Source organism: Apodemus sylvaticus, chromosome 16 (genome assembly GCF_947179515.1).
Source record: "Apodemus sylvaticus chromosome 16, mApoSyl1.1, whole genome shotgun sequence".
In the NCBI taxonomy this organism is placed as follows: Eukaryota; Metazoa; Chordata; class Mammalia; order Rodentia; family Muridae; genus Apodemus; species Apodemus sylvaticus.
The window spans coordinates 32,687,450-32,713,544 of NC_067487.1; the positions used below are offsets into that span (position 1 = coordinate 32,687,450).

Below are 26,095 nucleotides of genomic sequence, written 5' to 3' on the forward strand. Positions count from 1 at the left end.
TTAGGATAATGAAGCAGGAGGAGAATGGTGGTGGTCAAGGAGACACTTGCAGGGAGGACGCTATGGCCACAATAGAATGAGCCATAAATCAAAGTATGAGAAAAACCGCAAGTAGCACAGGTGAGCGTCCGGGTGAAGGTCCCAAGCATTTCTAAAGCTGAGTCAAGGACTTGGGAATCGAGATCTCTGAATAAACATATAAACAAAGTCTCCAAAATCTAGGATCTTGCAATGACAACACATTGACTTTCTTTATTAAGACATCACCACCAGCCTGCTACACACTGTAATTTATCAACAGAGAGGTTCATACACTGACTTCCAGCCATTCATGGTCAAAGGAAAATAATTCTAAAGTACGTGAGAGGAAAACAGGGAGAGGGCTCAGAGAAGGCAGAGAAGGCCTTACAGGCCTTTGATGCCCGCTAAAGGATATCTATCCGTAAGCCTGGCTCTGAAAACTGTCCGGAGAACTATGAGTAAATCACTACAGCTTCACACATGCGTTCTGAAAATACCAGTTCTGTAAGTAAAAAAAGTACTGCCTTCAACACCATGCCCATGCGCATCGTTGCTTTCTTTTGTGGTAATAAGCACAAGGACCAAAAGGCACCTCGGGAGGAAACAGTTTCTTTGTCTTATACTTGTAAGTAACAGCCTGTCACTGAGAGAAGTCAAGGCAGCAACTCAAGCAAGGGCACAGGCAGCAACTATGGAAAAACAATGCTTTCTGGTCTGCTCTCTTTCATGCCCAGCTAGCTTTCGTATAGACTTCAGGCCTTTTCTGCCTACAGTGGGCTGGGCCTTCCTCCATCAATTAGCAATCAAGAAAATTCTCCATAGACATGCACAAGAGGCCATTCTGATCTGAGCACTCTTCCCAGGTAACTCTAGATTTGTGTCAGGCCAGCAATAAGGACCAACCAGCATAGCAGGAAGTTTTTAAGGTTTTTGAAAATCTTAGCCAGTTTAGTTAATGGAAATACTTATATCATAGGAATTATATGTTACTCAATCCAACGGTCATAGCACTGCAGGACAAGCTACTGCTATAAGGCACAGTGGAGGGGTGGCTTCTAAAGCACACACCAGTTGTGTCTTCTTCCTCAGAGCAAGGAGTATATGGAGTGATTCACCCTTTCAATGGCCAGCCAGTCTAATTCAGAGCTTTTGGGAGTTCTGGTATTTTGTTTTGTACTCAAAATAGAACTTAATGTTTGCTATGGCTAGCACATAACGGACTCTCCAGAATGCTGACTGGATATTTGTGAAGTGTTGGGAAATGCCCCTTGCCTATGGCTTGCATGGTTAGATGCAGGTGAAGAACCCGGGAAGGAAGGAAGTGTGCGAGCCAGGAGGCAGCCTGTGGGCCCATATGAAATGATACTGCATTTTAAGTGGAAATAATTTGAAAATTTTTAACAAACTTGGATCGTATGAACATGACCAATTTATTTTCTTACAAGAACTCTTTTAGGTAGGTTGTATAGGCTCCCAAATTTCAGGAAAGGAAGCTGGGATCTGGGTGAGCACTCCCAAATCACCATAGAGCCAGCAAATGTCACAATAGTGCTAGAACCCCAGCTCTTGATCCTTTAAAGTGGTATTCCATTTCACCTGGAACCTGAGGTCTGGATTTGTTGACCACTGTAACCACTATGTCAAGTCACTGAAATACATGGCGACATGATGTGTTTCATCATTTCTAGAGTTTTCTGATGAGTTCTTTGCCTTACTCTATCCTTACCACAAGAGATGATCTGCTCATTGCATACTGAACATATACATCCTCAGTGCACAGACTTGAAACAGTGAATGTGAAGGATAATCTCTCTCTCTCTCTCTCTCTCTCTCTCTCTCTCTCTTTCTCTCTAAGACAGGGTCTCACTGTATAGCTCTGGCTGTCCTGGAACTCACTATGTAGACTCACTATGCTGACCCTTAACTCATAGAGATCCATCTGCCTCCGTATCCCAAAGGCTGAGATTAAGGGTGTGAGTCACCACACCCAACAAGAATGAACTTCTTATGGAAGTTATAGTCTATCTGGGAGGCAGATAGTAAACAGACCAACAACAATATCAGATGAGGGTACTTTGGATTAAAAATAAGGCAGGCAAGGATTGGTGAGTGGCTCTTGTAGGACGGTAGGCAAGGATAGCCTGTGAGAACAAATGAAAGTGAGAGAGAGGCCGACGTCCTCAAAGGGCATCGTAAGCAGGGGCCACACAATGAAAGCCATCTGTCCCATTCAGGGTCAACTGGGTGCGTAGCAGCAGGAGAAAGGTGAGAAAGGAGATGGGTAGACAACTAAGCAAGTTAGTGTATGGTCATAGGATTAGTGTAGGTCATACTGAGCAGAGCTGTGCAGGCCAAGGTAAACATTTTGGATTTGATTTAACAATACAAAGGATAATTTATACAGGAAAGCCACATAAACTAACTATACTATTAAAGGGCTATGTTGCCACATAAAATGTTCAAAAGCACTTAAGCTTATAATAATTATAATAAAGTACTTGATCACTTGGAGGACTCTAACACGTGAAACTTAGTCTGAAAGTTTACAGTAGGCAAAGAGAAAGAATGATCATGTATCCCGCCTTTCCATTACAAAGTGTACTGTGGAGTATGTGCATGGACATGTGGGCTTGCACATACGTGTGCATGCATCATGGTGCACATTTAGAGAGCAGAGGACAGCATTGAAGAATCGGTCCTCTTTCCACTCTCACACGGGATCTGTGGATTGAACCTTAGATCACCAGGCTTGCAGTCTTAGGCAGCCAGTGCCTTTACTATTTGGCCATCTCATTGGTCCTGAGGAATTTCATTGCAGAGAAGCCTTCCAGATCACTATGAGGGTGCAATGATGGAGGATGAGGAAGTGATTGCTTACACTCTTTTATGAATGGAGCTATGTAGGTGTGCTAGCATCAGGAAGCAAGACAAGCAAATATTACCTTCTGATAGATGATCATGGCATACTTACAAAGTAATTGTACTTAATGTTTATTTTTAGATAAAGACCTGGCAGCACTCACCACTCAGGAAGCAGAAGCAGGAAGATCATAGCTTTAAGGCCAGCCTGAGCTATATAGCAAAACTGTCTGAAATACCAAACAATAATATGAAATCCTCAAAAATTCAAAATATTAGGTTTATGACACTATTTGATATTAAAAAATCACTCCTAACATCTGGTGACAATGACTTTATGGTTCTTTCTAATCCCACATCTTTTAGACATATTAATAGATGAAATAATATAGACTTTCTTCCATGTAATAGAAGGTGAAGGTATAGAGGAAGGAGTATGGGCTTGTGTAGGACTGACAGTACAATCTACAGGAAACTGATGACACCACATACCACACTCTCTAGTCATAATGAAAGTCTTCCATGGTGAACTGCTAAAAGAAGTTCTCTGGCTATTGGAAGAGTGTGGAGGACCAGGATGGCAGCAGTTAGGGGAGTGGACTGTTGAGTCACATAAAAGATGGAAGTGGCTGAGACATGAGGGACTCAAAATGGAAAGAAGAAGAACTTGGTTTTAGGATACACGTAGGAGATGGAGCCAAGGAGACTCAATGTGATGAGAGGGGACAAGAATGCCATGCCAAAGCCATCCTACCCTCTAGTGTCCCCAGTCTGTCTTCCGTCCCTAATATGACTTTCCCCTCTTTGCAGAGTACCAAAGCAAACAAGGAGCTGATTCGGTGTTTCATCCTCTCTCAGATTGTTTTTGGGAAAGAACACTGGAAATGTGCACAGGCTTTAGCCAACCTGGCTTATGGTTACCTGACACTGAGAGGTACTTGGTTTCCCCAATCAAATTTTGATGTGCGAACCAAACTGAGCCTTCCCCAGTGGGGGCTAGGATGACTTGGAGGACCTCCCCCACTTAACTCTACAGCATACCTCATGAAAATAAAGTGGGGAGTCCATGGGCAAAGGAGACAGTGTACGTTAGTAACAAAGAAGATGGTGATTACAATAGTTATTGAATACTCACTATGTGCCAAGGAAAGTAGTTTTTAGTCTTCATAAATCCCTTGAAGATCACCAGGTGGTGATGATGGTGTATGCCTTTAGTCCCAACACCTATGAGGCAGAGGCCAACAGATCTCTGAGGCCTGGTCTACTCCTTGTGGTCCACAGAGAGAGTTCCAGGACAGCCATGACTACTCAAAGAAACCCTGTACAGGTCCCTTGTTCTGGTATGGGTTACCAGCTGGAGTCAGTTTGCTAAAACTGGAACCCGAGTAAAAGTTCTGAGTTCAGAACTATTTAGTAAGAGCTCAATCTTCAACAGATTGGGGCACTTCTGGAACAAGGGTGAGTGGGAGATGGGAAGTGGACATTCTATATGAAACCCCTTTTTCAGAATATTGTATGCTCTCTTCAGACCCAAAGGGTTAGAGCCCTCACTGAAAGCCAAATAAAACTTTCCTCCCGTGGTGCTTCTGGTTAGGATGTTTAGCCAACAATGGAATACAAACTAGGATAGTTGGCCACTGAAAAGTAGATCTGCAGCAGGAGAACATGAGTTGGGGCCATCAGTCCAGAGTAGTAATGGGAGCCATTGATTGGACAAGCTTGATCGGAAAAAGTATATAAAAAGAGGTTGATTGACGTCATGAGAGCAGAAAGCAGGAGTGTTAGGAATTGGGCAGCCGAGGAGGCAGAAAACAACATGGAAGGGTCGTGTCCTGGAAGGTCAGGGACCAACTGTAGTCTTTACCTAGTCTCTCTAGTTACACAGGGTTTCCACAGGAAGTGTGGTCTGTCTTCTCAGTGGCAGCTGGTAGTCAAGGCTGGGAACCTGATGGGGTTGGAAGATGGGCCCCTGTTATGGATAAAAGCTCTGTCTCGGTCATGGAAAGGCCCGGATTCACAGTCGCTACCCAAGAGCCTTTCCTGACTAGACTTCAGACTTGAGACTGGCATATGAGCCAGAAAGGGCGAGTTGTCTGATCTTTCAATAATGCCCAAGTCTGTTTCTTATGGTGTGGGTGGAAGATAACCACGGTCAGGCTATACACAAAGTGTGTGTCATGCCCTCTGTATTGTCAACCACAAACTGACTTTGAGTTTAGCTTTCCAATTTGACTCAGAGTCGAGTCTAAATAAGCGAGGGTGTGATCTCACAAAACATGGTGTCGACAGCCTTTTCTCTGAAATTCACAGTTCTTCCTGCTACTTGAGTGGAAAACTACATCTGGGATAAAAAGTTAGAAGAAAAAAACATTCTGTGAAGGGGAGTGTTTTATTGTGTTTTTTTTGTTTTGTTTTGTTTTGTTTTGTTTTTGTTTCTCTACACGGGAGAATTTTCTAGTTACAAAGGAGTACCTAGACTTGAAACCTGAATCTCTGGCACCCAAACAAGAGTTTTGCTAGAATACACTGATTGTGACCTTTCTTTGGGAGTAGGCCAATATCTCACATTTCAGCCACAGTCTTTTTGTTTGTTTGTTTTTCGAGACAGGGTTTCTCTGTATAGCCCTGGCTATCCTGAAACTCACTCTGTAGACCAGGCTGGCCTCGGACTCAGAAATCCCCTTGCCTCTGCTTCCCAAGTGCTGGGCTTAAAGGCATAAGCCACCACTGTTCAACTGTAGTCTTTACCTAGTCTCTCTTTTAAGCTTTTCCTAGTGTTTGGCCCATGGACTAAACAACAAGGCTTTCAATGTCACAGGCCTTTGAGATGGATAAAGGACCCTCTGAGATCCTTTATTGCTATTAAATCCCATAACTACTTTTAAATGGACAGATGGACAGACTATATGAGTCAGCCTGCTGTGGGGAAGGAGGGACCATCCACGAGTGTGTTCAGACCTGTCTGTACATGTGCGAGTTATACAGAGATCAAACTTGTTTCCTTCATTTCCCTCTGCATGCATTCCTGCACTGGAATATGGGGCTCGAGCCCAAAAGCTGATCTCTCAGTAAACAGCCCATTATTAAATATTCCGTGAGAAATGTATATATATGAAGGAAATATCAGGAAGAACACGCTAAGAATATAATGTGTATACACCCTTAGGTGAAGTAAGCTACCCAGAAACCTATGATAGCAGGCATTTAAGACCAGTGTAATCTAATAAAAGCCCTTGAAAAGGTTGAATGAGGTCATTGCTGGCTGAGGCAACAAGTAGTAGATGGTGTGGGTATGTGTGTGCATGCATGTGTGCGTGTAAGCATGCATGTGTGTGCTTTCAAGACAGAATATAGGAAATGAATAGGGTGTGGTTGGTAGAAAAAAGCGTGTTGTGGGAGGTAATAGTCTGATGGAAGACCAGGGCAGAGGTGAAGGCTTAGTGAAGCAATGTGCAGCAGGGAAATAACCTATCTATGCATGATTTGGAGCAGGAAGATGAACTTGGAAAGGAGTGCTGTGCAGATAAAAGCATGGCTTTTAAACATGGGCCAAGAACTTTGTGCTGATATAATAGTAGGCAGGGATTGTTGCTAGAGATTTTTCAGCAAGCTGATGAAAATATCAAAGCATCCCTCTAACAAAACTAATCCCACAGTGACAATTGAATGGAAACTGTCTAGGTTATCTGGATCTAATGCTAAGGCTAAACCTAGAATAAATGGGATAAAAAAGAAAGAAACAAAGTAAGGATTCAGGAATCTATGAGGGGAAAAGGTAATTTTAAAATCAAGTCCCACTCCCAGGAATCTTTCTTAAGTACTCTCTTCGAACATATAGATAAGGCTGTTTTTTGAAGATTGCTTATAGCACAGAAATATGGCAAACAACAAAGAATTTGTCAATGGAGGACCAGAATGCAAACACAAAGAGAGTATATTTATTAAGAGCATGAGGGACCTCTGTGTGCTATGAGGAAAATATCTGAATGCATCTTTAGAGAAACAGGAATCACAGTGAAGTACACAATTAGAAGTCAGTTCTTTCTGCATAAATAAGAGGGGAATATACAAAGAATACAAGGAAAAAAAGAAAATACAATAGAGTGTGTTTGTGGTGACAGTAAGTCAGGTTGGAAATGAGTCCTCAGTGTTTGCCACTTCATATACCTTTAACTTTCTTTAAAGATGTATTATATAGCCCGGGGTAGCCACCAACTTACGACATATGTAGTTGAGGATGATGTTGAACTCCTGATCCTTCTGTCTCCATCTTCCAAGTGCTAGCTTGGCTTTAGCCTTACAATTATAGAAATAAATAATTTATCCTAAAATGATTATTGCACACGAGAGCACAGCAGCAGGTGTGCTCTCCAGGAAGCTGGAGCAGCAGGTGGATCACAAGTTAGAAGGCAAACCACAGAGCAGGTTCAAGGCTAGCCTGGGTTATGTAACACCCTGTCTCCCTAGCCACCGCAAAAGAAAGGTGAATTCCCGAAGGTGACTTCAACTCCAAAGATGCAATTTTCATTGATAAATAGGTCATGAAAGGAGAACTAGAATTATCAGGTAAAAGGGGTTTTGTTGTTGTTGTTTGTTGTTTATTTTTGAGATAGGGTCTCACTATATAACCCTGACTGGCCTCACACTGTCTGTCTGCCTGTCTGCCTTTCACTGCTGGGATTGAAGTCATGCACCAGTCCTGTCTGGGTCCGATTCTGAATCGCAATAGGGAAACCTTACTACCTTCTTACTTGGTGTTAGAAATTGGGGATCAAGAAGGAATCATAAGCATCAGGACAATTTCAGATTAAGACTAGACTAGAGATATGGATGTTGTAAGCTTTGAGGCTATCGAGGGTGGTAATTACAGGAATTCATAAAATTGCTGAGATGTGAAGAGAAGAGTAGACCGCGTAGTTTATGAATGCTCACGAATGGGAACAAAGGGCTTAGCAAAAATCGGTGAGAACTGATCAAGTAAATACCGGTCTCCAATGCTCCTGCAGGGCGGGGACTAAGACACTGTGAATTGATTATTTGTTAGGGCTCCGGAAACCTGAGAACAGTTGCTCCACAGTAGTTTCAGCAAAAGACAGATCCCAGAGATAAGTTCAAGGAACGGGGAGCAGGGGTTACACTGTATGTTCTCTAGTGTTGGCTTAGTTTGATTGGTTTTGAGGCAATGCTTCATTTTGTAGACCAGGCTAGTCTCAACCCCACAATCCTCCCATCTAAGCCCTTCTGGGTGCTGAAATGGCAGGCGTGCGCCACCATGCCTAGGTAGACTACATGCTGTATATACTATATACTGGAAGGGATAAAGGGCAATGGGAAGGATACCTAAAAATGTCAGGAGGAGGATTAGAAGGAAGAAGGGGTTAAATATTTTAGTATTATTTTACTAGTATTAGTATTATTTAAATTAGTAATATTTTAGGCAGAGACGAGGGAGCAAGTTGGAAAGAGTATCGGAAGTGTCTTACTCTGTGATCTGTGTAGAGTGGCCACGGCAACTCTGATTTTTAATTTTTTAAAAAAAGGTATTGGCTTGGGGCTTGGTTACAGTTTCAGAGGCTTAAACCATTGCCATCTTGGAGGAGAGCATGGTGATGTGTAAGAAGGCACGTTGCTGGAGGAGTAGCTGAGAGCCCACATCTGGATCCACAGGCCATATGAAAAAAGAGACAAACACAGGGACTGGCTTGGGCATTTGAAAACCCAAAGGCCAGCCCCAGTGACACACTTCCTCCAACATGGCCACCGCTACTCCCACAAGACCATACCTCTTAATTCCCCTCAAGTAGTGCCGCACTCCCTGGTGGCCAAGTATTCAAACACATGAGCCTATGTGGGGCCATTCCCATTTAAACCACAGGAAGGAGTTTTAAAAATGGGGTAGCTGGGTGTGGTGATGCGTAATGGTAGTCTCAACTTGGGAGATTGAGGCAGGGGATCATTGGACCAAAGCCATTATGGGGTACATAGTGAAACCCTATTTAATCAGTCAGGGAACTAGTGGATTGGAAGGGGTCCGTCCCTAAGGGAGCCTGAAGCCTGCTTAGAGCAGAATGTGTGGGTGGCTGTTGCTTGGTGAGTTAAAGTCAGGGGTGCCAGAAGTGGACCTCTACTTCCAAATGCCCTGAGGAGTAATTCCAGAGAGCGTGATGATGCAGCAGCCAAGAGAGGGCATGCAGAGAACACCAGGGCAGTCTGGCACCTGATGATGAGCTGTTTCCAAGCGCATAGGAAGGAGCATATGGTATGTGGACAAGCGATTTCCAGCTATTTTGCTTATTATTAATAGGACAGTAAATTAATGAAGAAGTTTGTTGTCATTGGGAACCGTCCAGGTATTCATAGCTCTGTTTTAAGTGCTATAAAACCAGAAAGAGTAACAGTCATGGGCCCTGTTTTCTTTAATTAGGAAAAAAAGGCCTGGCATAGACCCTACTGAGGATGACTTAAAGGAAAGCCAAATAACAAACAAAGGAGCAGGTCCTCCAGCAGACGGCTTAGACCTGCAAGCAGCTTAGCTGCAGATGAAAGGGAGCTTGCTGCTGAGTGAGTCTCTAGGCACGGCCATGAAAATTACTCAAACTTAAGACAGATGCAATAAATTACTCACTAAGAGAAACTGACTCTGGGAAGAGTAGTGGTTAATATGAATCCAGACTCAATCCCAGTACCACCGAATTCTTTCTCATGGATTAACTTTATCCTGGAGATCAAAATAGGATGCAAGATGTTTTCATTAGCATCTTTTAGGAAGATAGGCCTTGAGGCACGGGTGAACTAAATCATTTGTTCAAGGCCACATATAATTCTAGAAAATCTGACCCTTGACATTGGTCTCTTGTTCTATAATAACTTCTTAAACACAAAAGATGACCAAAGGTAACTGCTTTCAAGTCACAATAGTGAGCTCAAAAGACTGAGCAGAATTCCTCTGGCCTGAGTCATGTCAAGAGACATCAGAGACCAGGCATTATCTTTACCTTTAATCCCTTTACCTTTACCTTTATCTTTACCTTTAATCCCAGCACAGGGAGGCAGAGGCAGGCAGATCCCTGAATTCAAAAAGCAAGTCAGGACAATATGGCTATACAGAGAAACCCTGTCTCAAAAAACCAGAGGAGAGGCATCAGAGCAAAACAAAAATAATAAGATGTTCAGAGGACAAGTTTGACTCTGCTTTGCTGTTTAACAGTTGCCTGTTTTGACTCAGGCTCCTGCAGGCACTCTGATTTTTTTTTTTTTACCTCGGTTGTGCACCATTAAGTGCTTCAGAGTAAGGATGGTGCCATTCGTGACCTGGGAGGAGTAAGCTCTGCTGCTGGAGATGATGGGCTTAGAGTGGGAGAACTGGTCCAGGGGTGGCTTCGCTCCTTTCTTTGTAGATCACTAAGGATGCCACTCACATTTGGACCATATGAGGGCCGCGGGCCAGGCCGAAGCCAGTCCTTCCCAATTATCCTTGTTGAAAACTTAGTTGAATCCATGCTGTGCCACTAGGCTTCAAGGCCAAAAGGAGAGCAAGTTTTTAGGCACGGGCCAGCTGGTGTGAAGTGAGGATTAGGGCCATGAGAGGCCCACTTGGCAGGCGTGAGGATGTTTACCAGCCTTAGATGCCTGTGGAGTAAAGGAAGTACAGCTCCTCATTTGCAGGAGAATGGCCTTTTCCTTTTCCCATTAGGAAACAGGAAAGACGGGAGTTAGGGTTGTTGATGAGATAATAGTCCAATGGCTGGTGTTTTCGGTGTTCTTGAGTCAACCGTCTACCTCTGTCGACTGCTCAAATATCATAGAAAAATTTTCAGGAAGACGATTTTCCTTAGAAAACAAGAGAACCCCCACCACCACCACCACCAGTTCTGTCTAGCTGGGGTTTGGCATTCCCTGTGTCTCCCTAGTTAGGGGCCTCACTGCACTCAGAAATTGAATTCTTGTGTGTGTTTGTGACCAATTAGTATGGCCAGCTTCATCTTGGATTGGACAAAAAGAAACCTCAGATGGAAGTAATTACATTCCTAAACCCTTGTATTTATAGAACGTGTTTTCCAGAAAGCTTGAAGACTGGCCCTGTGTGTCTCCATGCGCTGGCTTGGTAAGGGGCAGCTCTCATAATGAGTGTCATTTGCCATTGGGAGGATGGAGAAGCTTTGCAAGTTGAAAAGGTCACATAGCAGTCATGTGGCATTCTCAGAAGAACTGTCCCTCAGCTCCCATCCCTGGAAGTTTGGGAATTTCACCCTGGGATCCACAGTTCAATCCTAGGAAAGCTGCCAAAAGATCATCTATGGAGTTCAAAGTAGAATTTCCTGGACCTGTTCTAGAGAATCCAGCTTACTAGACCTAGGTTAGACCCAGGGAACTGTTCTGTAGAAATACTCCAAATACTGCGGTTCACCATAGGAACAATACCTGACAACCACGCTGTCCACCTTCTGCTCTTTCAGGGATGCCTTTGACTGGAACGTGCCTTATGTAATGCCTTTTTCCTTGATATCCTCCTCTCTATCGTCCTCAGGCCTCCCAGCTCAGGCCAAGAAACATGCGGAGAAGGCCAGGAACACACTGCTGACCTGGAAGCGAAACACGACCTCAGACAAGGAAAAGAAGGAAATCCTGGAAACTCTGGTCATACTCTACTATACTCTGGGGATAGCCTGGCTCCTACAAAACCAATATCCTTTTTTTTCCCCCAAGTAGATCTGGTGACCAAGATTACAGATGGGAGGGTAGGAAATGAACTGGCTCCTGTCAGTTGTGCTCCAGTATCTAGGCTTTCCATAAGATGCTTGCCCACCTAAAAGGGTATGCATTTTAGTTTTGTGTCTGTTCCTATAAGCCCGGGAGTGAGGCAGGGAAGATATCTCCTTAGCAACATACCCCATAGATAGTTGGAGCGTTGTGAGGCTGATGGACTTTTCATGGAACACTCGAAGTCAGCACTCACAATGCATATGTACGTGGTAGAGGTGGTCACAGTATAGGACTGGAGAGAATGGATAGTGATTTAAGGTACACTTTAGCAAAACAGCTCCCAACCATTGTAATTCTCTGGGCAATTTTATAAACTAGTACTGGGTGGCTTCCTTCCTGGAGATGTTGGGTTGCTAGGTCTAGGGTACTTCTGTTCCTCAAGATGCTTGAAAGCCACACCCAACTATGATGTCTAGCAGAACCCACTGGTTTAATGGGTTCTTGATCATCTAGTCATTTTTTAAATACTATTTGAGACTCTTACCCGTGAAACCAGAAGCCAAGAAAATGGATCAAGGAAGCTCTCTCCAGAGCTCCAGAAAAGGACCCTCCTATATACCTGAATCACCTGAGATTGCACAGTTTATTTCTGGTGATAGTTGTAGAAGTTCTAGTTGGAAATCTGATGCCTCCTCTGCTTTGGGTCTGGTAGCAGAGGGCATCGTGGCAGGAGCTACTGCTGAAGCAGTGCTACTTACTCATAGCCAGGGAAGAGATGAGGAACACAAAGGAGGCTGGAGAGATGGCTCAGCAGTCAGAACACTGGCTGCTCTTCCAGAGGTCCTGAGTACAATTCCCAGCAGCCACAAGGTGGCTCGCGATCATTTGTAATGGGATCTGATGCCCTCTTCTGGCACGGAGGTGTACATGCAGACACAACCCTCACATTAAAAGAAGAAAATGAGGAAGGTGCTGGACTACAGCCGTAGTCATCAAGGCCTTCTGCCCATGACCAGATCCCACCCATGCAGGCTCCACCCTCTCCCAGCAATGTCACACTAGCGTACAAGCTTGTGCCATGCACACCTTTCAGGATACCAGAGCATGATAGCAATGTCTATCCTCAAGAAACTTGTGGGTTTGGCCTTTGTGTATATTCTCCCCCACGAGGAAGGTGGAAAGAGAAGTGCAGTTCCTGAATAATCTTGAGCATTGTGAGATCAGCATCCCGCATCCCTCCCCATCTGCACACCCGTCTCTCTATGGATTCTGTGGTCAGCTTGCTATATGTGGTCTTCCACTGTTACACCCTTAGCAGGAAGAGGCTGAAATTCGGGAAATGGAAGTATGTTTGGAAATTAAGGGGATTTTTTTCCCCTGCTATTTGCCTCCGTCCCCAAACCTGCTTTTCTTGGATTTTCTAAATGACCCAAAAAGTCCCTTTCAGAGTGGTTTCCCACCACTCTGAAACAATTTGGTTAAAATGAATAACTATTGTCCGGCAGTTGATATTGTTAAAGGAAATCTAGTACAATTTATAATTTCTGTTCAGTCCTGCAGACACTCACCACTCCAGACCTGGATTCAGGCAGCCACATCAGGGAACCCAAGGCCTCATTCTTTCCAGACAATTCTCCCTTCTTGATGGCATACACATGGAGACTAGAGTGCACAGTGAAAAACCCATTTGCAAACACCGCTTTGTTTTTCCCAAGGGCCTCTTTTGTTAGCTTATAGGTTACCATGTCTGCATAGTGGCAGTTAGTTTGCCTGGCATTACCCTTGACTGTTTCACTGGCAAACAGGCCTACATCCACCTGCAGAAAGCGGAGAGAAATATGAATGAACTGAAAGAGATAAACAATGGCAGCATTTGTGGAATCCAAGTCTCGGAGAAAGACCTAACCATTGCCTTGGGCAGGTAAGATCAGCCCTAAAGAAGCAGAAACTTTCCTGAATGAGATCTGGGGTTCTTTCTGGTCTGTGGCCTGATGAGAGGAGGGCAAGTTTAGACCAAAGAGCCCAGAGGTCACCTAACAATAAAAGAGGTCACATTTATCAAATGTGGATTCTACGAGCTTACTATATGCTGGCACACTGAACCCTCTCAACCACCATGGAGGTGGTCAGTATGATTGTGGGTTCCTCAGAGGAACAGCGAGGGACTGAACTGGCTGAGCAGTTGGTATAAGGCAGTGTTTCTCAACCTACATGCCAGATATATGCATTACATTTCATAGGTGTAACAAAATTATAGTTATGGAGTAGCAATGAAGTAATTTTATGGTTGGGGGTCACCACAACATGAAGAACTGTATTAACGTTAAGTTGCAGCATTAGGAAGGGTGAGAACCAGTGGGTTAAGGGAACTAACTCTTACATATTAGATCTGTGATCTGAACATACACACACACACACACACACACACACACACATACACACTACATTACTTTGGGATTATTTTTCTCAAGGGCCTCTAACTTTTATCATCAATTGTGGCATCCTAAAAGATAAGAAATGAACATCTAAGACATTTAATTGGAACGTATCAGAGCAATGTATAGGCATACATTTTTTTAAAGGAAAGCTGTGTGCTGTGTAGAAACAAAGTTCATGTGATTCGTTCAAGCCAGAACAAGATGTAAAACTGTTTTGAGTTAAGGATCCTCTGAGAATCGAGTATTTAGAAAGGAAAGTGGGCCCATCAGATTATCAGGGAAAAGAAAGAAGGAGAGTTTACTGTTCCCCAGATTTTTCAAATATCTTCACATCCTTGAAAGAACTATGTTTCCAAAAACTATAAGTACTTGGCACGGTAAGGCAGATGACCGAATGGTAAGTAAATGAAACCCAGGCGTCACATCTGCCTCCTCGAAACAAATGAATCTCAAAGTCCAGAGGGACATGGTGGGGACATGGTGGAATGTTCTCAACAAAACCAGACTGCTGACAAGTCTGTCAGGCCACAGTTAGACTCTGGCGAATGAATGTCTCCTGCTGCCATGGAGGTCAGCGCTTGAAGGGTTCTGCCCTCTGTGAAACAAAGCTGTGTCTGCTCTTCACAACCCATCCTCGTGGGCACTTTGTTTATTCACATCACAATCTTTAAGTATCTGTTTGTGTGCATACTAAGTGTTACAGTGCCTTCTAGGTTTTTTACACATACCACACCCTGTTCTGAGTACTTTGAGCTTTGGTTTCCCTTCAGTTCTTATTATAACCTGTAAGAATAGCCATTCTTAATATTTTTATTTTACAGATAAGAAACTAAGGCACAGAAATATTAACTGAGGTGATGGAACAAGTTGACGAGCTTGGCTCACCATTGAAACATCTGAATTCATAGCTCACCCTCTGCACCGTGCTCCTCTGTTTGATATGGATCAAATATATAGTAAAGACAAATATCTAGTACCACCTTTCCCCGATGAAGGCTAAAGACAATAAGGCGAGATTGCTCAGGCCAAGGGGCTTCCTAACATCTGTCTCAGAGCTCTTGCAGGGAGCCATTCTTAATGTCTGAAGAACAAGAGAAACGCCTCTGGTCAAAAGAAATACTTGTCTGCTTGATAGATGAAATGATTGTGACAAAGACTGATCAGACAGACAGCTATTTGTCATTCACCCTCAAAGACCCATAAGTCTTTCAGAAATGGCTGCTGGTTCATGGGCCTCTTGCTCTCTCTGCAGGTGCAAACCACATGCATGCAACCCTGAGTTCTCTTTTGATTGGGACAAAATCTGAACTCTATGGCCTAGGCTGTCCTCAAATTTACAATAATCCCCCTGCTTCCACCTTGTGAGTGCTGGAAATACAAGTGTGGGCCAAGAGCTTTGTAGGTTTACAAACCCAAAGGCTTTAAGCTGTAACAACTAGTTTCATGGTTTTAGAGGTCAGTAATTGGTAGCTCTAGCTGCTCAGGTAGAGGCGTATTGCTCTAGATTTTGAATTCCATCAACTTTCAGTAGATGGTAGCTCATCTCCTGAGTGTCAGGAGCCGGGAACCTCAGCGCTAAACACTGACGTGCTCTAGCTCTCCTTTGTGATCATCGGGCTTGAAGGTCTTGCGTCCACATGCCCTCTATAGTCTTAGCTCTCCAGTTCCTAACCTAGGCTGTGCTCCCTGGAACTCTTCAGACACCTTTTTCTCCTTCCTGATAGGTAGTCTCAGGCTGAGTATTACAGGGTCTTAGTGTCTTCTATTATGATAAAGAAAACAGCTGGGTCATAAAAGACATTTCTGGAGCAGCCTCTATTGAGGCCTAATTTTGCAGCCCAGAATATACCTAGAGAGAAGCCTCCAGCTTGACCTGAAAAATAAAAAAGTGAAAAAAAATTGTCTGCTTGTGAGCCAGAAGAGGTGCAGGGCACACTTGTGTACGACTTCTGATTCCATGGTCACAGCCTGAGACATATAACTGCTCTTATAGCTGTTATGAATCTCCCATGTAAACCTATCACGCGTGCATGTGTTAAGTATGGATGGATGGTCAGACTCATGTAGATGCAGCCTTTCAGGCGCAAGCTTTCTGCTTGTCCCAGGGCTGGTGCGTCACCCGACCTTCCCTGAAGACTGTTATTAACATTACAAGATCCACAGTCTGTGCTTACGGGTAAACTATCCCATCTTACAAATTTCTGAGTGACATTTTTCCATTTGTTTTTTATTAAAATTATACAAGAATAAAACATAACCATGGGTTAAGCGAATGGTGGTGGTCTGTGGGATCTCGTGGGCAAAATTCAGGATAATGGGAGTTTATTTATAGCAAGGCTGGATGTTGAGGCAATTGTCCAGATAATCGGCCTATGAAGACAAATTCTTAACTTCTTGGAATTAATTCCGTATGTGTCTGCAGAGTGAGTGACCTCTAAGTGACTTCCCACCTTCAATTCTTTTTCTTGTAGAGCCTCCCTGGCCATGCACAGGATGAACCTAGCTCTGGCATATTTTGAGAAGGCAATTTGCGGTGTTATCCTTGCCAAGGGTCATGACACGTCAGATCTGATTAGTTTGTATGAAGAAATCGCTCAGATCGAGCAGCTGAGGAAGAACCACGAGCAGGCCATCCAGTACTTGCAGCAGGTTGGTTCCTTGGCAGGGTGGTCTTGCTTGGCCCCCGGCCCTGTTGCTTCTCATAACAAGGGATTATGGTTGGTCCCTTATTTTAACCCTAACATCTTAAGGACGCAGAATCGGTCCCATGTTATCCTCAGCTCTTCTGCAGCCCCAGACAACAGCCTCAAACCTAAAAATCCTGAGCAGAGGCCCCCGACTCTAGGAACATATATGTTCTGTGAGCTGAGCAGGAGATACCACGTCCCATCCAAGGCCTTTTGTCTTTGTTAGTCAGGGACGAAGCCAAGCTTAAGTCTGGCCCAAGGGGGAAAACACTGGAGCAGGCCTGGAAGAAGACAGAAAGGGCAGGCTGGTGAGACAGCTAGAGGTGGTTGCCATGGAAGTCTGGTGACCAAAGTTTAACTCGTGTGAAAGCAGAATGACCCAATAGGTTGCAGAGTAGTCCTCTGGCCTCCACATGTGTCTGTACTTGTGGATTTGCACACACACACACACACACACACACAAATAATAATAATAGTAATAATAATATGTAAAATATTTTTTAAAAGCACAGGGGTCTTTTAACTGAAACCCCATGATAGTTTGTTACCATGTGTCAACTGCCCTTTAAGTTCATTGCAGGTTAAGTTAAAGGTTAAGGTAAAAACAGCGTGTCTCACTTGGAGATAACTAACTGACAAATACTCAAAACAAAACATAGGCCTAAATGTTGGCCTTATGTTATGAAAACCATTTAAAGCATTTCCATTTAAAATGCACTTTAAAATGTAAGTGACATTCACCTTTCTCTGCTGGATAAAAGGCTGCAGGGCTGCAGGAGGCCTGGAGATCCTCATGTGCTGGATTTGCTACACTAGAAAAGTGATAGCACCATCCCACAGTCTATGTGATTCTCGCCCTCCCTAATGCTGTAACGGTTAATACAGTTCCTCGAGTTGGTGTGACCTCCCCTCAACCATAAAATTGTCTCATTACTACTTCATAACTTTAATTTTGCTGCTGTTATGAATCATAATGTAAATATCTGGCATGCAGGATATCTGAGCTGTGACCCCTGTGAGAGGGGTCGTTCATGACCTGTGGTTTGAGAAGCACCTTGTTGAACGTTTCTGCCCCGGTGCTGGAGTCAGATATGCACTTTGAATTTGAGGATCTCTTAAAAGTGTGGTCAAATCAGAATAAAGAAAGTAATCAACATCAGTATTTACAGCCACACTAAAAAAAAATTGAGTTAAAATTTATAGAATGTTTTAATGATGTGCACCTGGGTATGTATTTCTTTCAACCCACAAGCAAAGCCCTTTAAAGTGGGTATCGTTGGATAATCACATTTTTTAGGATCAGCAAAGGGAAGCACAGAGTTAGAACGAATTCCACTGAAGTTATATGGCTAACAGGTGGCCGAGTGGAGACTTGGACTCAGAAAATCTGACCTAGGAGTTCTTGTTGTTAAAGAAGCAGTGTGTACACATTGCACTGTGTCCTGACTCCGTAGCTGGTGGAGTGGTAACAGCTCCTCCGGCTCCTTGAGATAATTGTGGGTTTGGCCAGTGAACTGTTAGCATGGGTGGCTCTTTCCTAGCTGTGAGTCTCCTCCTCCTCCTCCTCCTCCTCCTCCTCCTCCTCCTTCTTCTTCTTCCTCTTCCTCCTCCTCCCCCTCCTCCTCTTCCTCTTCCTCTTCCTTCTTCTTCTTCATTCTTCTTCTTCTTCTTCCTCTTCCTCCTCCTCCCCCTCCTCCTCTTCCTCCTCCTCCTCCTTCTTCTTCATTCTTCTTCCTTCTTCTTCCTCCTCCTCCTTCTTCTTCATTCTTCTTCCTTCTTCTTCCTCCTTCTTCCTTCTTCTTCTTCTTCCTTCTTCTTCTTCTTCTTCTTCTTCTTCTTCTTCTTCTTCTTCTTCTTCTTCTTCTTCTTCTTCTTCATTTTCTTTTGTTTATTTGTTTTGAGACAGGGTTTCTCTGTGTAGCCTTGGCTATCCTGGAACTCACTCTGTAGACCAGGCTGGCCTCAAACTCAGAAATCTGCCTGCCCCTGCCTCCCAAGTGCTGGGATTAAAGGCGTGCACCACCACTGCCTGGATTTCACTCTTCTTCCTTTCTAAGTGACAGTACTTGCCATTGAAACACAGATTCCATGAACACCACCACTAGTAATTGTTGTTTTACACTAATGGCTACTGAATGCCTGGTGGTATTATAAGCACTTTACAGATGTTAATATATTTAACATGTACAGCAAGTGTTCATGACAAATACTGTCTCCATCATCTCTTTCTCCTATATTTGAAGAAGTTAAGGGACCATCCTGTATCACAATGAGTGACTAAGCCGGCCTGGAGCTCTTAGCCCCTCGGTTTTGGACTGCCTTTGACACTGATCCCTTGTGATGCTGAGCTCAGGTCACAGTTATCTTCCGCTGGAGACCCAGTGGAAGTACTGTGCCTGAGATTTAGTTAGAACTAACCACATGATGGACTTACATATGGTGCCTCCCGAGCTCTAATCACTAAGAAGCATCCATTTACCTGCCTAAGAAGGCGAAATTGCTTTTACAAGACCCACAGTAGGAAGTGGTTGAGTGGAACTCCCAGGCCACCCCCATCCAAGTCCATGCTTAGTTGAATTGGCTTCCAGTCAGCTAGCAAGTCTGATGGCTGCTGGAAAAGGCAGGGAAAGACTGTCGCTGGGGACTGAGCTTGTTGTCATGGTTTCCCACTGTCACTGGGAACTGAGCTTGTCATGTTTTTTTCTCCCCAGGCCTATTCTATCTCTGTTGCTTCGTTTTCTGAAGTCAGCCCCCAAACTGCCGAGGCGAGTGCTTTACTAGCAAAAGCTTATGCCATGTCCGGAGAATCGCAGCACAGGGGTAGGTGGAGGAGGTGGTATTGTGTTTATCATCTTTCCCCAGTGACGTATGAGAAGCAAACTTACAAATGATCTTCATATAAGCTTCTTCATAGGAGCTTAGAGGTAGCCACTCTTAACGCAAAGATAAAGCTGGTCACTATTCTGTACAAAGTCAATCCCATAATTACACATGATGATACACACCTGATAATGTCTTCTGGCATTAATTGAGCACCAGAACCAACCATTTCCTGTGTTCCCTTACAATGTCCACCACATTCACCTAAGCTGCAGAGATCATGCGTGCTGTAAGCATGGCTTGCCCGGCAGGCTCGGTAGTGAGGTAGCATCAACTCCACTCTCCCTGAGCTCAACTTTAACTCCTTCCCTCTGGTTTACAAGAGAGAAGGATGAAACAGCTAGAATTTTCTTGACCCGTATTCAAAGGTAATGTACCAGGGTTTCTAGAGGAAAGCTGAGTATTTAATGAATCCTTCTGCAAGGCTCCTCTGACCAGAAAGGTTGTTGGTGTGGAACTGGAGAGACAGATGAACTGCTAAGGGACAGGAGAGTGGCTGGGCGGCCTAATGGTCACAGGAGTCTGCGGTTAAAGGAACTCTGCTTTCTCTCTGCTCCAGAGAGGAGGATGGGCTCTGTCCCGTCAGAGGAATGTGGGATTTGTGGAGAATGTGACATGTTCAATGCCTTCCCCTTCTACTTGTAAAAGTAATCCTTGCCAATACGTGCTCCCTTACAGTTGGAGAAAGGGCGAGGCGGAGAGAGCCGGCACTACAAAGGAAGTCTGCGTGATAGCTGTCTCCTCTTGTCGTCTGATGCTATTAAAAAAGTTCTTTTTTTAGTTTGACGTTTGGTATTTTATATTCTCAGCACAATGATCATTGAAGACTTTCTGAGTTGGAATTTTTCAACTAATAATTTTCTCCTTTTAAGACTTGCCGGGCCGTGGTGGCGCATGCCTGTAATCCCAGCACTCTGGGAGGCAGAGGCAGGCGGATTTCTGAGTTCGAGGCCAGCCTGGTCTACAGAGTGAGCTCCAGGACAGCAAGGGCTACACAGAGAAACCCTGTCTCAAAAAAACCAAATCCAAAAAAACCAAAAAAAGAAAAAGACTTACGCATACGCGATAGTGGGGCCATTCCATGTATAACAGATTTTTACAACTGCAATTATAAGAAATCTGATAAATTTGTGAGTGTGTGAAACACTTAGCTTTTTATGTGAGGAAACTTCAATCTAAGACAACTTATATTTTTTCTCATTTTTTAAAATAAAAAAGAATTTATTTATTTATTTATTTACTCTGTGTGTGTGCATGCTCATGTTAGTGCATAGGCATGCTTACATGCATGATTGCACATGTGAATGCCATGGTACACATGTGAAGATCATGGGACTACTTAGAGGAGTCAGTCCTTCCTTTTCTTTTACCATTTGAGACCTGGGGGTCGAACTCAGTTCACTGGGCTTGGAAGCAGGCTCCTTTGCCCCTGAGCCATCTTGCCAGCCTCCTACACACTTAATTTTAATATTAAAAATAAATGTCTTAGTTAGGATTTCTATTCCTGCACAAACATCATGACCAAGAAGCAAGTTGGGGAGGAAAGGGTTTATTCAGCTTACACCTTCCACACTGCTGTTGATCCCCCCAAAAAGTCAGGACTGGAACTCAAGCAGGTCAGGAAGCAGGAGCTTATGCAGAGGCCATGGAGGGATGTTTCTTACTGGCTTGCTTCCCCTGACTTGCTCAGCCTGCTCTCTTATAGAACCCAAGACTACCAGCCCAGGGATGGCACCACCCACAAGGGGCCCTCCCCTCTTGATCACTAATTGAGAAAATGCCCCACAGCTGGATCTCATGGAGGCACTTCCCCAACTGAAGCTCCTTTCTCTGTGATAACTCCAGCCTGTGTCAAGTAGACACACGAAACCAGCCAGTACAATAAATGATGTAAAAATGTACATTGGAGCAAAAAAAAAAAAAAAAAACCAGTCTTTTCATAATAAAGTGCCACAAAAAAACTGGATTAGCACATGTGAAGGCTTGGGATGTAATCCCTATTTCTTATTCTGTAAGGAAACTAACTCCAAATGTGATCACCAAACCCCTTTATAAAAGACAAAACTTTCAAACTGACAGAGGTCTGAGTAGGGACGACACTTCAGGATACTGGCATAGTGAGTACTTTTGGAGTGTGGTTCCAGTCACTCAGGAAACAACATCAACAAATGGCAAGTGAGATTTCATCACACTGAAACACTGCAGACAGAGCAAAGGAAAGGTTGAAGAGGCAGCCTGTCTTTGCTAGCTCTACAATGCATGGGATTAATATCTAGAATATAAGAAGAACTGAAGAAACAAAAAAGACAAAACCCGAACAACTCAATCCTGAATGAGATAATAAACTGAGAAGCAGTTCTTGAGCGATGAATACAGACGACCGTGTGTGTGGAGCAGAGCTGCCTTCCAACTGGGCAATAAATGTGAAATAAGGTTCGACATCAGTAGCAGTCGGAGATGCACACACAGAGGCTGAATTGAGAGTCCCTCACCCCAGTCACAAGTTACATGAAAGCAGGCTTTCTTTAAACCCAGTAAAACCAGAAGAGTTTCAAAATGTCTATCTTCAAGCCTTATAATTAAGTCAAAGTCTAGCTAGATTAAAACTTTATCTACCACAAATAAAAATTTTGATGGATAAAACTTTATAATAAATACTAGTTCTAGAATAGAAAAAAAATAAACCCCAAGAAAGGACTTTCTAAGCACACATATACAATAAAAGAAGTAGAATTTTTAATTACAAAAAGATCAAAAACCCTAACTGTCCGGCAAACAGAACAAACTCTGGTGAGGATGCGGACAAGAGCACACGGTTGTACAGTGCTGGTGGGGATGTAGAGGCAGATACTTGCACAAGGGAGTTTATACCAGCACTATTCATAACAGCTAAGTTATGAAACAGCCTAGACAGGAACAGATGAAATCCACATACAATGGAACGTTTTTAGCCATAAAGAAGGATGAAGTTATGTGCAGAATGGTAGATATAACCAGAGGTCATCGTATTATGTGAATTAAGTCAGTATATAAAAGACAAATGTTATGCATTTTCTCTTAAAGACTCATAAAATACATACATAATACATGAAAGTAAAAACAAAAGTGTCTCAAAAAACGAAGGGGACTGTGGGGAGGGTGCAGGGCTCGATAGGGAGGGGGGAGAGTGGGTGCACTAGCTACAGGTCTCATTGCTGTGATAAAACACCTGACAGAAGAGGCTGGAGGAAGAGTTTGTTTGGGCTCACAGTTTCGGGGAGTGTGGTCCATCCTAGCAGAGAATGCATGGTGTCAGGGTGGCAAGAATAGGAGGTTGCTGTAGTCCCCGGGAATCAGGGAGCTGACAAATGCCTATCCTCCCCTCCCCTTCTTTTAATTCATCCTGGACCCCAGCCCACAGAGTGACACTGGCCATATTTAGAGCAGGCCTTTTACTACAATTAGCCCGGTCTAGATGATTCCTCACAGATTTGTCCATGTTCCCATGTTCATTCTGAACCACATAAACTTAACAAGGTGAGCACTATATGAGAATTTAGGGGTGGAAAGTTATGTCATAGACTTACAGGAAAGAAGTATTATTTAACCCAGTACAATAAATATTTTTTAAAAAATTTAAAAATTGTATATTTGAGTTTTAATACTAAATTAAACCAGCTAGATCAAAATTTTATGCAGCAAAACTGAAAACAATTAGCCACGAGAAAAGGTAGTTCTAAAATAGAAAGAACTAAAATCTAAACTTGAGAATGGTTTTCTAAGCATACCACAAGGTATAATATGAAAGAAGAGATTGAAATTTACAAAATAAGATCTAAAACTGTGTCTATCCCCAAATCCTGTCCACAGAGTATAACAACTCACCCAGGATGAACAAGTAACATAACAGATACATGTGAAGTAAAAATACATTCATAGTTAACCCTCCCAAAAGAGAAATCTCTAGGTGCAGACAATATCACTGGAGGTCTACCCAACATTTAAAGAAAGAATAATAACAATTCTCTATCCTCTACATAACATACAGGAAGAATGGTGAGGTGACTTGTCAGATAAAGGTGCTTGCCACCAAGCCTGATGCCTGAATTCAATCCCCAAAACCCCACACGGTGAAAGGAAAGAACTGACTCTGAAGGCTGGGTTCTGACCACCATGGTCGCACATGAATACCCATCCTTGTTACCTACACATGTACTCACAAAAACAAATTTTAAGATGTAATAAAAACCATGCGAGGGGCTTTTAGCTATGTGAAGCCTCATCCCTGAGACATGATGGTGAAGGTAGGAGTGGGCAGATTTGGCCATCTCGGGCACTTGGTCACTAAGTCTGCCTTCAACTCTGATGAAGTGGATACTGACACCAGTCATGCCTTTATTGACCTTAGCTATATAGTCTTCCTTCATGTTCCAGTATCATTCTACCCCACAGCAAGTTACATGGTACAGTCAAATTTGAGAAAAAGGAAACTTGTCATCAGTGGGAGGGCATCTCGTACTATCAATGAGAGGTCCTGTCAACATCAAGTGAGGTGATGTTGGTGCCAAGTATGCTGTGGATTCTACTAATATCTTCATCAAGATGGAAAAGGCTGAGTCCATTTGAAGGGTGGAGCCAAAGGGACTATAGTCTCTGGCCTTTCTCTTGATGTCCCCATTTCTGCAATGGGTTTGCACCATGAGACAACTTGTGACAACTCAGGGTTGTCAGCAGCACCTGTCCTGTCATTTGCCTGTCCCTGAGCTGGCCAACATCATCTCATGAGAACTTTGTCGTAATTGATGGACTCATGACTATGGTTGGTCGCTACAACTAGGAAGATGGTGGGGTACCCCGTGGGAAACTGTGGTCTGATAGCCATGGGGCTGGCTGAAACGTCATCCCTGTATCTGTCAAAGCTGTGAGCACTGTTATCGCAGAGCTAAGGAGAAGGTCATCGCATTCTCCTGCATTCCTACCCTCAGTGTGTCTGCCATGCATCTGACATTCCAACTAAAGACACCAAACACGAGTGAGAACACACACCACGGCGGCCACTAACCTAAGAGCAGTCGACTAATACAAAATGTACTCCATGGTTTTTTTGTGTGTGCTTTTCGTTTTGTTTTGATATTTTTTGTCTTAATTTTTCCATTTTGTCTTAATGTTATCTTTTGCTTTGAGAGAGAGAGACAGAGAGAGAGAGAGAGAGAGAGAGAGAGAGAGCATATGAAATTGGAAGTCCTGTGGATAGAGAGGGGAGGAGGGGAAGAACTGGGAAGAGTTGGTAGAGTGGAAATATGACAAAATACATTGTATGATAAATAAATAAATAAATAAATAAATGAAAAATAGGTGGCGAAGCTGTCATTGGAGGGTGCCTGTATCAGTCAGGGCCCCTAACCATCACAGCCCCCTGAAAGGCAGCCTGAACTATACTGAAAACCAGACTGTCTCCTGAAATTTTGTTTGTTTTGTTTTCACAAGACAGGGTTTCTCTGTATAGCCCTGACTGTCCTGGAACTCACTCAGTAGACCAGGCTAGCTAGCCTCGAACTCAGAAATCTGCCTGCCTCTGCCTCCCAAGTGCTGGCATTAAAGGTGTGCGCCACTATAGCCCAGCTCTCCTGAAATTAACAGCAATGCCCACTTTTCTGCCTTCAATGCTGGGGTTGGCATTGCCTTCAAGCTCTTTGTCCAACTCATTTCTGACATAACAATGAATGGTAAATCAACCTCACAATCTACGTGGCCACCAAGGAGAAAGAAGCCCATGGATCACCCACCGAGAAAGAACTTGAGAGGAGGAGAGAGGTCTCCAGCTTCTGAGAAGACCCTGACCCAACACATTGAGTATCTTCCTCACGGTCTCCATACTAGAGTCTCAGAAAAAAGGGAGAAGTTTAGGGAGCCTTACTCTTAATTATATCAATAAAATTCACAGCAACAAGTGTCCCTCCAACACACACATACAAAAATAAACAACAAAAGAGCAAAAACCATAAAAGAAAAGAATACTTCCTAATTTTATGATGTCAGTATCATAAAGACATTACAAGAAAAGCACCACAAATCAGCACTTTCCACTATGTAGATATAAAACATCCTTAATGAAATTTATAGCAAATAAATACTATACAATAAACAGCGCAGAGTTTCCCCTGAAATGTTCAGAGGAAGGTTTTCAGGCTCATTCAACTTCCAGTCAATACACCCTACTGATAGACTAAAGATGAAAACATATAATTTATATCAATTTCTTCAGGAAAAATATTCAAAATTTAATACCCACCCATGATGATGGGGAAGTTTCCTTAATCCACAAAAGATATGTATGAAAAGCCCTTCAGTAAAAATCCTACTTAATAATTAGACTCCTTTTACCTTAAAAATCAACCAGCAAGGCAAGGTTCTTTTTTTTTTTCAATACATAATTCACTTTATATCCCAATCCCAGCCCCCTCTTCTCCTCCTAGTCCCACCCTCACAAGACCCTCCCACTATTACCCCTCCCATTCTCCATAGAGA

At 43.4% G+C, this 26,095-nt stretch overlaps 1 protein-coding gene across 3 annotated transcripts in view; it reads left to right on the forward strand.

Moving 5' to 3' along the window:
* The window catches only part of Ttc23l (tetratricopeptide repeat domain 23 like), a 54,982-nt gene that overhangs the window by 7,233 nt on the left and 21,654 nt on the right, over positions 1-26,095 (forward strand). For 2 of the 3 annotated variants that reach the window (XM_052159712.1, XM_052159713.1), the window contains 5 exons: positions 3,691-3,814; positions 11,408-11,564; positions 13,379-13,504; positions 16,493-16,670; positions 19,420-19,528. In XM_052159712.1, the coding sequence (XP_052015672.1) occupies positions 3,691-3,814; positions 11,408-11,564; positions 13,379-13,504; positions 16,493-16,670; positions 19,420-19,528 (694 nt within the window). Of the gene's footprint in view, positions 1-3,690; positions 3,815-11,407; positions 11,565-13,378; positions 13,505-16,492; positions 16,671-19,419; positions 19,529-20,266; positions 20,763-26,095 lie in introns of those variants that run through there. The other variant, XM_052159714.1, reaches the window with a different exon arrangement.